General features: G+C 38.1%; 1 protein-coding gene across 1 annotated transcript in view; it reads left to right on the top strand.

Annotated features, from left to right (window-relative positions):
- The window catches only part of LACTB2 (lactamase beta 2), a 37,747-nt gene extending 27,624 nt beyond the window's left edge, over positions 1 to 10,123 (top strand). The window contains exons 4-7 of the mRNA XM_049781836.1: positions 3,789 to 3,967; positions 6,962 to 7,110; positions 8,874 to 8,955; positions 9,907 to 10,123. Coding sequence (XP_049637793.1) covers positions 3,789 to 3,967; positions 6,962 to 7,110; positions 8,874 to 8,955; positions 9,907 to 9,950 — 454 coding nt within the window. The 3' untranslated portion in view covers positions 9,951 to 10,123. The remainder of the gene's footprint in view (positions 1 to 3,788; positions 3,968 to 6,961; positions 7,111 to 8,873; positions 8,956 to 9,906) is intronic.
- The last annotated feature ends 3,438 nt before the right edge of the window (positions 10,124 to 13,561 follow it).

Consider the following 13,561-nt stretch of genomic DNA (forward strand, 5'->3'; position numbering starts at 1 on the left):
TTTCTTCAATTCATCTACTGAGTTTCTCAGACCTGTTATTTGATCTGAAATTTCCGTTTGGAGTTTTCTCATTTCTATCTTCATATTCTCCTGATTCTTTTTAGTTTTCTCTTCTATACTTTGTTTGAGTTCTTTGAACATGTTCCATATTGCAACTCTAAACTCCTTATCTGAGAGACTGACTAGGTGGTTGATCATGTTCAAGTCATCAGAGTTGCCATCTTCATTCTCTATGTCTGGCACTGGCCCATGTTGTTTCCCCATTGTCACACTAGTACTGCGTGTTTTTCTACGTGTTGTGATTGTATTCATTGGCTAAATGCTGTGCACCGTCGCGAAGGGGAGCGGAGCAACCGTGCTCCTCTGGCTTCTCCCTTTCTGGGCGTGTCGACTCACCTCCACGGAAAGCTCACAGGAAGGCAGGCTGGCAGATGGGCCGCACCCAGGATGAAATCAGGCCAAAAATGCAGGACAGCAGAGTAGAGAGGCAGAAGGGTGCTGGCATCTGAGATCCAGCGAAGTTCAGTGGCTCCTCCCTTTCTGGGCGTGTCGACTCACCTCCACGGAAGGGCTCACGGGAAGGCAGACTCCCCGAAAAGTTCACAGGAAGGCAGGCTGGCTGATGAGCCGCACCAAGGGTGAAATCAGGCCGAAAATGCAGGACAGCAGAGTAGAGAGGCAGAAGGGTGCTGGCATCTGAGATCCAGCGAAGTTCAGTCATCTTGGGGTTTTTTTTAAATTACTTTTTATAAACACTGTGGTTTCAAGGTATATAATACCATTGGGCTTTTTTTTTAACAGTACAGAGTTGTTCAAGATTGTGTTTCTGTTATATACTGTACAACACTTCATCAGTGCACAGTGTCCCCAGTTTCCCTTCCCTTCCACACACCCCCCCTCCACTCACTGTCCCTGCCTGCCTCTGGGTCTTTTCTGCATTGCGTTTTTTTGGACTCCTAGGATAAATTCCTAAGAGTGGTGTAGCTGGATTATTTGGAAACTCAATTTCTAGTTTTTTGAAGAATAGCCATATTGTTTTCCAAAAAGGCTAGACCAGTGTACATTCCCATGAGCAGTGAGAGTCCTTTTCTCCCCTTGTTCATTCCAGCACTGATTGTTCTTGCTCTTGTGATCTGTGCTAGTCTCTGTAGTGGGAGGTGATATCTCATTTTTTGAAAATCTTAATTCATAACATCAACTTATTTATTTGTTTTTACTATCATACAGTTAGTAGAAAAGTTTCAAAAACTCAGCAACAGTAAACTGTTTTTACTGCCAAGAATAAACTAACTAAATTCAAGATATCTTTGTAGTTCTTACAATCTTAAAATGCATTCTCCTAAGGTTATACAGTTTTAGTGTTGTATTTTAAATTTATTTAAACTTATTTTAGAATAGTATATAGTAAGGACTACTTCTTTCTGTGTCCAATATTAAGGTTTTCTTTGTTATTTTATATTTAGACTATCTAAAATATGTAATTTAAAGTTAAAGCTAGTGGGAAAATACTAATCAGAGAAGTTTTGTTTGTACCTCAGTTGGCTACACCTCACACACCCCTTTACAAACCCTTTCATTAATTTGGTCTGATGGTTTTTGACTTCTTTTGTGCAAAAAGAAAGAAAAACATAGTCATGTGTCACTTAACAACATTTCAAGTCAGTAGGAAATGATGGTTGTCCCAATAAGCTATACATTATAGCCTAGACATACTTAAACTGTACAAAGTTTGTATAATTCCACTCAATGACATTCACACAACTAAAATAATTCTAAATGTAGCACTTCCAGAACATTTCATCACTAAGGTAATACTGCACAAAATTTTTATTTTTGCACATTTTTTATTTGAAAGAGCACATTAGATATTTTGTACTTTACTTTTTTATCACTTCGTAATATATTCTTCAAGTTACTCTATCAGTGCATTAAAATCTTTCTCGGGCCCGGAGAGATAGCACAGTGGCGTTTGCCTTGCAAGCAACCGATCCAGGACCAAAGGTAGTTGGTTCGAGTCCCGGTGTCCCATATGGCCCCCCGTGCCTGCCAGGAGCTATTTCTGAGCACACAGCCAGGAGTAACCCCTGAGCAACATTGGGTGTGGCCCAAAAACCAAAAAAAAAAAATCTTTCTCATGTTTTTATGTGGCTGCAATAGTATATTCCTTTTCATGGATGAACCCTGTTTTCATGCAGTTGAGCATCTGGTATGTACTTGTAAATTATTACCAAAAGTGTCATAAGTAAATATATTTTCAAGCAGAATTTTCAGGGGTGGATGATTTAAAGTTTTATCATAGGGCTGGAGAGGCAACACGTGAGTTATGGTAATTACCTTGAGTGTAGCTGACCCTGGCTTGATCTCCAGCACCATAAATAGTCCCCTGAGCACTGCCAAGACTGACCCCTGACCACAATCAGGAATGTCCTTGAAAACTATCGGGTGTATCCAAAAATAACTGAAACCAGTTAATGTTTCTCATATTCCTCAAATAGGAGTTTACATGGCTCCTTGTGGCCCCAGGATATTTCAAATAAAAACTGTAAATGGAGGGGTTAGGGCACAAGACTAGGAGACCATAAGAAAGAAAATATTGAGAGGCATTTGGTTCATGTATGTATAATTTTGCCAGAAAATGCCAAATTTTCTTTCATGTGGCAGTACCAGTTTTCTCTCAAACCATTAACACAAAAGTTTTTTTCATAGAAATTGAGTGAGGAAGAGAAGATCCAGATATAAAATAAGGGGACAGGGGCCAAGGGGACTCAGGTGCATTGGTGGTTATTAAGAAAGGACAGAATTAAATGTCCAAGCCATAGAGTCAACAATGAACGCATGAGACCCAAACTTTAATAACCAAACTTTAAATATGTCTGTTATGATGCCATTTTGAGGCTGGGCAGGGGAGTTAGAGATTGGGAAGGATTCTAGAAGCATTGGTGGAGGGCGGTGGACTCTGGTGGTGGGATTAGTGCTAAACCATTGTATGCCTAAAACTTGACTGTTTAAATTAAAATGCTTTAAGTAAAAAAATTGTTTTTAAGTTTGTCATAAACTTGCTATAAAATATATTCTGAAATAAATTTTTGAATACTTAAAAATGGTGATTTTTTTTCCAATTCCTTTAAGAAATTTTTCTTTATCTGGGGTTGGAGAGACAGCATGAAGATAAAGCTTTTGCCTTGCATGCAGAAGGATGGTGGTTCAAATCCCGGCATCCCATATGGTCTCCTGAGCCTGCCAGGAACTATCTCTGAGCATAGAGCCAAGAGTAACCCCTGAGCATTGCCGGGTGTGACCCAAAATTAAAAAAAAAAAAGAAAAGAAAAGAAAGAGAAATTTTCTTTTATCCAAATTTGCTTTAATTTATGTTTATTGCTAATAAAGACAGAAGGAAGTTACTGTTGGGAAAGTGTCGAATTTATACTTAGCATGAGAAATTGAGTTAGATGAGAGAATTTTATAATGAGAATCTTCACTTGGCTACCAGAAAAATAATTGTTTTTTCACTTTTGAAGTAATTTATTGATATCTTATACACATAAGAAAAGAGGGAAAAAAAAATTTTTTTTAGGTTTTTGGGCCACACCCATTTGACGCTCAGGGGTTAATCCTGGCTATGTGCTCAGAAATCGCCCCTGGCTTGGGGGGACCATAGTGCTTGCAAGGCAGACACCTTACCTCTAGCGCCACCTTCCCAGCCCCAGAAAAGAGAAAATTTAAATAGTAAATTTACTTTTGTAAAATAGCTCCTGAGTTCATGTCTGTTTTTTCTTTCTTCCAATCAGAGTTATACACACGCCTGGCCATACTGATGATCATATGGCTTTACTTTTAGAAGAGGAAAATGCTCTTTTTTCTGGCGATTGCATTCTAGGAGAAGGAACAACAGTATTTGAAGACCTTTATGATTATATGAACTCCCTAAAAGAGTTATTGAAACTCAAAGCTAATGTCATATATCCAGGTAGGTAACTTTTTAATAAAATCTATAAAATTATTTGCATCAAAAGATAGGAAAGTTTTATTTTTATGTTTTCCTGTGTGTGGTCTTTTATCTCATGAAATATATTCAACTTTGTAAACTAGATTTCTGTTATATACCACATTTTATTAGCTGTGTTACCTTTTACTTTTTTTTCTTTTTTTGGTTTTCGGGTTACACCCAGCAACGCTTAGGGGTTATTCCTAGCTCTATGCTAAGAAATCGCTCTTGACAGGCTCAGGGGACCATATGGAATGCCGGGATTCAAACCACCGACCTTCTGCATGCAAGGCAAACACCTAACCTCCATGCTGTCTCTTTGGACCCAACCTTTTACTTTTTAACTCACTATTGAAATCTCAGCAGCTTATATTTTAACTATGAAATATTATATTTGAGGCAGAGAGATGTAGAGCTAGTACAGAGAGAAGTTAAGGCACTTGCTTTACGTGCCATTAACCCTAGTTTGTCCCTAATGCCTCAAGTGGTTCTCCCAAGCACTGCCAGGAGTGATCCCTGAGCACAGCAAAAGATGACACATAAGGAGGCTGGAGAGATAGCATGGAGGTAAGGCGTTTGTCTTTCATGCAGAAGGTCATTGATTCGAATCCCAGCATCCCATATGGTCTCCCCGAGCCTGGCAGGAGCGATTTCTGACCATGGAGCCAGGAGTAACCCCTGAGTGCTATTGGGTGTGACCCAAGCCCCCCCCCAAAATAATAAGATGGCACATAAGCCAGAAAAAAAGAAAATTTTTGTTAATTATTTTCATTCTACAGGAAAATAAGTCTTGTTTTTAATATCTCAGCTACCACTACATTGCTCTATAATCTGGTTCTCCCCCTTTGTCTTAAAAGCTAGAAAAATGCAGAAGCCAACAAGAGTGACGAAGATGTCTTAAATTTTAAGTGTGTTTCTTTTTTAACTTGATTGGTTGGTTTCTGGGCCACACCCAGCAGCACTCAGTTTACTCCTGGCTTTGTACTCAGAAATCGCCCCTTCAGGCTGGGGGACCCTATGGATGCTGGGAATCTAACCAGGTCCCTCCTGGGTCAGCCCATGGAAGGCAAACGCCCTTTTTCTTTGCTATCTCTCAGACTCCTAGGTGTTTTATTTTTAATTTTTTCTTCCTCTCTTTCTTTTGTTACTGTGCTGTGTAACTGGGTATCAGATACAGGCTTGGTTATGCTTGCACATTTTGCGTTGTACTTTTTTCATGGTTTGCATGATTGCTTACACTAAAGCTGAGGGTGCTTGCCAAGAGATTGCACATCTTTTTTTTATATATAGTTTATTTTATTTTTTTTGTTTGTTTTTGTTTTTGGGCCACACCCGTTTGACGCTCAGGGGTTACTCCTGGCTATGCGCTCAGAAATCGCCCCTGGCTTGGGGGGACCATATGGGACGCCGGGGGATCAAACCATGGTCCATCCTACACTAGCGCTTGCAAGGTAGACACCTTACCTCTAGCACCACATTCCCTGCCCTAGTTTATTTTTTTGATCAAAGTGGATTACATATCTTTCATAGTATTTTTTTTTTATGAGATTGCACATCTTAATTGTGATCACACACAAGACTAGCTGTGAGCTGAACGTCTCTTCACTTGTAGCACTGGGGAATCTCAGATAGCTGGGTTTCTAGGCATAAGCATTGGTGTGAGCTGTAGAACCCTGAACCTTAAACTTGCCACTTAGTTATCCGCCATGCCCCACATTGCCTAATATTTCTGACTTGTTTCTAATTAAAGAGCTCTGGAGAAATCTGTAAATACAGTCTTATATCATTAAGTTCCCTCATGATTTTCTACTGCAAGGGTAGGAAGCATACAGTGGATCTGGGCTTTTGACTAAATATTATGGAAAAAAGGATTGGAAGTTGGCAGCTGTTTTTAAAGAGAATGGAGAAGAGTTCATGGACTCACTTTTAAGCAATGCTGATGATTGATTGCCTGGTTAAGGCTCTTTGAGTGTTTGTCTTTGTGAATCCAATGAACTGGCTTATTAGCACAGCAGGAGCTTATATGTAAATTATGTTCTGTAGCCATGGCTACCATATATTAAAACCTGCTACCCATCAGGTTCTGTGCAGGGACTTTACAGCTGTCATCCTCACAAAGAACCAATGAAGTATATGTAGTGGTGTCCTCTGAAGAAACAAGCTCAGATTTTCTTAATCATGCAGCTTACAAATGATAGTATTCTAACCAAAGCCTTTACTTTTTATTTGATAATAGTTCAGCCGCCTTCTGCATATTATGTTCTTGTCTATCAAACATCTCTTTAATATAATGTAAAATATTAATTTACACTGTTTAAAGAGCAAGTAAATTCAATATAACAATCAAAATTGTCAATATTTCTGAGTTACTAGACTGTATGTGTGATTCTTAAAAATTTTTTGGTGATCTTGTATGAGTTACTCTTTGTACACTCTGCTTTCAATATTTTGTTAAGTATAGCATGATGTTTAAGAGCATACAGTGCTTAAGATCTCTTGAGTCAGAATCCTAGGTCTGCTCCTTCACTGCCTAGCTGTTGGTAGGTAACACTCTCCAGATCTATCTCAGTTTCTGCTATGAACAAGAGAATATTATTAGTACTTCATGAGGCTCTTGTAAAAATAACGTATATTAAGCATTTAGCACAAGGACTTAAAATAAGCACTCTGTAAACATTACTTTTTGCTACTATATCACTTTTTATGGCATTTATTGTATATTTTCATGATATACAGCCTTTTTATATATTACTTGGCAAAATATTCTAAATTTATATATAATTTTATTTAAGTCTTTATAATGTAAGGCATTGTGTGTCATTTTTATATTGCTTATACCTTATAGTCTAAACAGTACATTTAATTTTTTATTTTAGTGTGTCTATTTTCAATATATGTTCATTAATTTTAAATATGGTGAATTGCTTTATACTTAATCTTAATATGATTGAAATAATCTTTATCATTTTAATTCAGGACATGGCCCAGTAATCCATAACGCTGAAGATAAAATTCTACAGTACATTTCTCATAGAAATATCCGAGAAGAGCAAATTCTTACAGTATTTCGTGAGAACTTTGAAAAGTCATTTACTGTAATGGAGCTTGTAAAGATTATTTACAAGGTAATTTTTATCAGATATATAGATAGCCAAAAATAACTGTGATATATTTCATTATGTACGGGTATAATTAACTTACCACCTCTCAGAACATTATATAATAATGTCTTTCTGTCTTTTTATTAATGCCATTTGTATATATTTGAGACCAGCAATCTCAGTTTTCTAGAGCATGAAAATTCAACAAAATCTATCCTGGAGAACAAAAAACTGTTTCTGAGCTCTCATTAAACCTTATGTACAGGGCCCGGAGAGATAGCACAGCGGCGTTTGCCTTGCAAGCAGCCGATCCAGGATCAAAGGTGGTTGGTTTGAATCCCGGTGTCCCATATGGTCCCCCGTGCCTGCCAGGAGCTATTTCTGAGCAGACAGCCAGGAGTAACCCCTGAGCAACTCTGGGTGTGGCCCAAAAACAAAAAGAAAAAAACCTTATGTACTTACTTCATAGAATAAATCATTACCTGGTGACTAATGATGACGTTTTACAATGATTTATATATTATTCTAGTGATCTCATTATCTAATGCCCTTTCCTACAATCACAAAAAAGGATAATCTGCTAGAACTGGTATAAAGGCAATGACAAAAAGTACAATGCTTAATATGAGAGAAAGGGAGAAAATACATGGAAAAGAATATATGTGGACTGAGTATAAACAGCCTTTCACTTCCATGCTCACTATATGACTAATTGTATGTGCTTCGGAGCACATTACTGTTGGACAGCTCTATGTGGTAACTGACCTGTATGAGTTTTTTTTTTTTTTTTCAGAAGTATTCATTAGATGTATGTCAACTAATGCTTATTAGTAAATAATCTTATTTAAAAGCTAAGGCTGTAGGCTTTGGCGGACCCGGGTTCGATCTCTGACACCCCATAGGTATCTCAAGAATTGCATGCGAAAAGTGATCCCTGAACACAGAGCAGGAGTAAGAGCTGAGTATCACCAAGTGTTGCCCCCAAAAGGTTTTTAGACTTTGGAATAAAATTGCCTTGTTTTAAAAATCCCTCCATCCCACCCACCATGACTAGAGTGTAATTACACATGACTTTTAAAAGGTACACGGGGCAATTTAGGATTAGCAAAGGCTTTAATGCCTGATAGGCTTAGTTTACTGAAAATTAAACCATATTCATTCGTTTGTCAATGTTTGTTAAATGCTTTTTTCTAATAGAGGTGACTGCAGATCCCTGTCCTCCAAAGACTTATGGTTTCTGAAGATAAACATGCTCATTTATAATGCTGGCCATTTCAGAATAGTTTACATTTCTTAAGCATATTAATAAAGTTTAACGCTGTAAGTGAATATACTTAGAAATGTACTTAATTCAGTTTCCTCAAATTTTCTCTCAAATAAATATATTATTCATCGGTTTGCAAATGAAACTGTCTCAAACCAGAGAGATAGTATAGCTGGTAAGGCACTTGCTTTGCATAGAGCCAACATTTATGAGCACAATCTTTAGCACCTCATTTGCTCCCCCAAACTCTGCCTAGAATGATGTCTGAGCACAGAGCCAAGGCTAAGTCCTGGGCACTGCTGTATTTAGCCCAAAGAACAAAAAATTAAAATTTAAAAACTGGCTCAAGGGACAGGAGGAATAGAACAGCACGTAGAGCTGGACATGGATAAAACAGCAAATTGTTGTGGTTATTATATATGAAATATATTTAGTTTAATTTTTTGCAATTTTTATATTTAATAGATTCAGAAGGATTAACTTCATTTTTAAATGTGTTTCTCTTTCACTTTCATTATTTTAGAACACTCCTGAGAATTTGCATAAAGTGGCTGAACTTAATGTCTTACATCATTTGAAAAAATTAGAAAAAGAAGGAAAAATATGTAAGTTTACTTCCAAATTGAAAACGATTTTACTAGTATTTAAAATACTTTTTTTTTTAAATAAATGAGTTAATTTCCTTTTAGGAAAAGTAATACCAGCATGCTCCCTTTAATATCACTGTAGATTTGAGAGATAGGCCTAGAAAAAGTCAGTAGTAAATGTCGAGACTTCCACATATTGGAACCAGAAATTCACAGGAATTAGAAACAAATGGATTTCAATCCTCATTATGATCATCTAAAGACATATGGCAGAAAGATAGCTTCTCTTGCCCACGCCATACAGAAATATACATGTAGGGAAAATGGGAATAACTGAAGATTTTAGTAATAAGTAGTAAAGGTAAAAAATGTGAGGATAGGGGCCGGAGTGATGGCACAGGGCATAAGGCATCTGCCTTGTGTGCGCTAGTCTAGGAAGGACCGAGGTTCGATTCCCCGGCATCCTATATGGCCCACCCAAGCCAGGGGCGATTTCTGAGTGTATAGCCAGGAATAACCCTCTGAGCATCACCGGGTGTGGCCCAAAAACCAAAAAAAGAAAATGTGAGGATACTATAGCAGCAATTCTCTGTTTATGGACATTTAACTACTTCATCAAATTAATCACCTTTCTAGAATTGTTTTTAAAATCTAGAAACTCATAAATTAATTTTTGTGTAGAAGTCTCAGTGCTTTTTCATGTGTACAAAAAAAAAATAACTTTAGGGGCCAGAATGGTGGCGCGAGAGGTAAGGCATTTGCCTTGCGCGCACTAACCTAGGATGGACTGAGGTTCGATCCCCTGCCGTCCCATATGGTCTCCTAAGCCAGGAGCAATTTTATATATATAGCAACTTAACATTGAGCAGCAAAACTTTAGAAATGAATCATTTCTTTGCTACAAGATAACTTCAAACCTAGTGAATTTCTCTGTTACTAAATTTTTACTCTCTCATTTTCTTTCTATAGTTAGCAACATGGAGCCTGACAAGAAGTGGAAAGCTCATCTTTAGATTAACAAGATTAATGAGAACTTAACTATGATTTACAACAAAAGATAGAGTATAAAAACATTGAAGATAATCCTAGATATTCCAATATGTAATTTATCATAAAATATACTATATCATACTTGTATAATATTGATATTTATCTAATGTAGTCTTATAAAAATTTACCAAAAATTTTAATTCTACTTGTTTATTCACTTTTTATATATTAAATAAAAATGATTATTTTAGGGCCCGGAGAGGTAGCACAGCGGTGTTTGCCTTGCAAGCAGCCGATACAGGACCAAAGGTGGTTGGTTCAAATCCCGGTGTCCCATATGGTCCCCCATGCCTGCCAGGAGCTATTTCTGAGCAGACAGCCAGGAGTAACCCCTGAGCACTGCCGGGTGTGACCCAAAAACTAAAAAAAAAAAAAAAAAAAAAAAATGATTATTTTAAAAATAATAAAACATCTAATTTAAACTGAATGTATTCTTGGAGAATATTATAATGGTCACTAATACTGTTTTCTATAGTGGATTCTGTTAATAGCACTGATGTCTATTTAACACTCTTCAATCTTTTTTTATATAGATAACAGCTTTATTTTCACACTTTTATGAATTATATAATAATTTATGTGTTAGGGTCCAGAGCGATAGCACAGCAGTAAGGCATTTGTCTTGCACGAGGCCAACAGAACAGACCCTGGTTCAAGTCCCAGCATCCCATATGGTCCCCTGAGCCTGCCAGGAGCGTGCTACTTCTCAGCACAGACCCAAAAGCCAAAAAAATAAAAATAAAAAATGATTTATATGTCAGTTTTCTAGTTCTATATCATATGTACTTTCACCTAATGGTACACCAAAGATGACTTATGCAGATCAATTTATTGTAGCTGAAATATATTAAGTTCCTATTTTATTATTCAGTGTTCTTCAGTATCCATGATTCTTCAGGATTGGGCACTCTAATGGGTACAGAGGAGATTGCCAGCTGCAAAGAGGTCAACAAGAGCTAATAGTTCGAGAGAAGGAGTTAAAATATAGTTAAAATACTGGAAGAGTATAGAGGGAAGGTTTATAATGGAATGGACTATACTAGTCAACTCTTAACTGGAAAAAATATTCAATTTAAAGTCAACAGACTGAGAAGTAAAGCTTAAGGAATTGGATTAAACCGTAAGTCCTAGGTGATTTATTTGAGTGATGAGCATTCTAATCTCCTAGCTCCTTGATTATTTATAATGTAACCCCCCACTACTCTACTATACCCAGAAAATCATTGCCAATGACAACTGATTTCTAAACTCCTCTCCAACATCCTACACACTACTTCTCATAAGTCAACTAGACTCTTTCCAACATTCTTTCAACACTTGAGCACCTCTTAATTCAGAGGCCTAGTGTGAATTCTGTATCTCTCAGAGAACTGGCAAGGAAAAGATGGCACATTCAAAAGGTTTAATTATTGAGAATGAAGGTCCTAGTAGATTGATGAAACAAGAACTAGGGGCATTCCTAATATTAGGGTTGTTGGAATTAATTACCACCAACAGCCTGAAGAAACACATACAGGATGACTAAACCTAGTAAGACTTAGAACCTTGAGAGATAAGCCTGGCACTGACTTTCAGAGTGAGCTCATATGATACCCTGGCGACTTGGAAACACCAACAACTTGCTTTCAGGGCAGGTTTCCCTGCACTGCCACCTATTATGAGATGAAACCAGAAGACACTCCATGACACCCTGACTTTGACATAGGATCTGTGCAAAAAAAAATAAGGATCTAATTACAGAAACCTGCCTCAACAATTGATTGAGGAGAGCTTAAACTTGTAACAATCTAAACTTAAATGGACCTGTTATACTGGGAGGCCAGGAGGCAAAGGGTGGTGTTATGGAATTCAACCTGCATCGCCACCTAATTAATGGTGAGGTGAAACCAGAAGATGCTCTGGACACATTATGATGATCTTATGGTTTTTTCTACTGATTTCTCTTTATATTTCCAACTGTTCCTTCCAATAAATCTCATATTCTTTCAACCCTATCTTGTCATCTATTTGCTGGGTAACCCCACACTAATAAAATTATGCATCATGGGGCTGGCGAGGTGGCGCTAGAGGTAAGGTATCTGCCTTGCAAGCACTAGCCAAGGAAGGATCGTGGTTCGATCCCCCGGCGTCCCATATAGTCCCCCCACGCCAGGGGCAATTTCTGAGCACTTAGCCAGGAGTAAACCCTGAGAATCAAACGGGTGTGGCCTGAAAAACCAAAAAAAAAAAAAAATTACGCATCTTAAATTCTATAACCACAAAATTGAAGTTTATGCAACGTAAAGGCCTCTGAGGTCTTCAGAGAAGAATGAAACTTAATTACATGTTGAAAGAACCTATTTCCATTTTAAAATCACTTTAGGAGCCATCAAATTCAGGGTTGGAAAGGGCAGAGCTTAAAGAGCTGGAGTGCATGCTAGAACCCTGAATTCCATTCCTAGCACCACATGGTCCTGCTAGCACCAAACCAGGTGTAACCCCTTTGCAGCTCCAGGTATGGCTCAAAAATCAGAGCAAACCCAAAGGAGTCACTTTAGTAAAAACACTCCTATTATAGCCGGCACCAAGCACAGTTTGAAATCACTCATCACAATGGTAATTGTTCTTCCATTCCAGGTATACAAGTCTCAAGAAGAAATTCTTGAGTAGTAGGGCATCTGCCTTGCACACGATCGACCCAGGAGAGTCCTGGGTTGGATCCCTGGCACCCCATATGGTCCTCCAAGCCTGACAGGAGCAATTTGTGTCAGAGCCAGAAGTAACCCCTGAGCGCTGCCAGGTGGTGCCAAAAAAAAAAAAAAAAAAAAAACAAGGAAGAAGGAAAATTCTTTGGGTTTTTGTTTGTTTGTTTGTGGACCATATAAAATAACAGGATAGAATTTGGGCTGGCCACATGCAAAGCAAGTGAATTACCTGCTATACTGTCTATCCAGCCCTTAAAACTACAAACTTTGTCGAAAAAAAGCACGAGTAAATTGTAATGGTCTTGATTTAGGCAATCTAAGCCCAACAACAACAAAGTGAGAAGAGATAGTGTAGGTAACTTGAATTACTTGAAATTATTTTTGTTTTCTTTTTTGTTTGTTTGTTTGTTTGTTTTTGGGCCACACCCAGCGGCGCTCAAGGGTCACTCCTGGCTATCAGTTCAGAAATAGCTCCTGGCAGGCACGGGGGACCATATGGGACGCCTGGACTCAACCAACCACTTTAGGTCCTTGGTCGGCTGCTTGCAAGGCAAACGCCGCTGTGCTATCTCTCCGGCCCCAATTACTTGAAATTTAAAACTTTATTGCTTCCAAATAAATAATCAAGACAATAGACAACTCACTAGGAGAAAATAGTTTTCAACTCATTGGCCAGGAGATAGTTCAAAGGGCTGGAACTCATGCCTTATGTATAGGGCCCAGTGGTTCAATCCCTGGAACCGCATGGCCTCTTGAGCACTGCCAAGTAAGTCCCTGATGACTCTAGGAAACAAAACAAATTTTCACGACTAGGGTGATGGCTCAAAGGACTGGAGTGTATTTCATACACGGAGTCCTAAGCTTGATCCTAGTTTCTCAAGCACTTCCCA

Source organism: Suncus etruscus, chromosome 10 (genome assembly GCF_024139225.1).
Source record: "Suncus etruscus isolate mSunEtr1 chromosome 10, mSunEtr1.pri.cur, whole genome shotgun sequence".
Taxonomy (NCBI): domain Eukaryota; kingdom Metazoa; phylum Chordata; class Mammalia; order Eulipotyphla; family Soricidae; genus Suncus; species Suncus etruscus.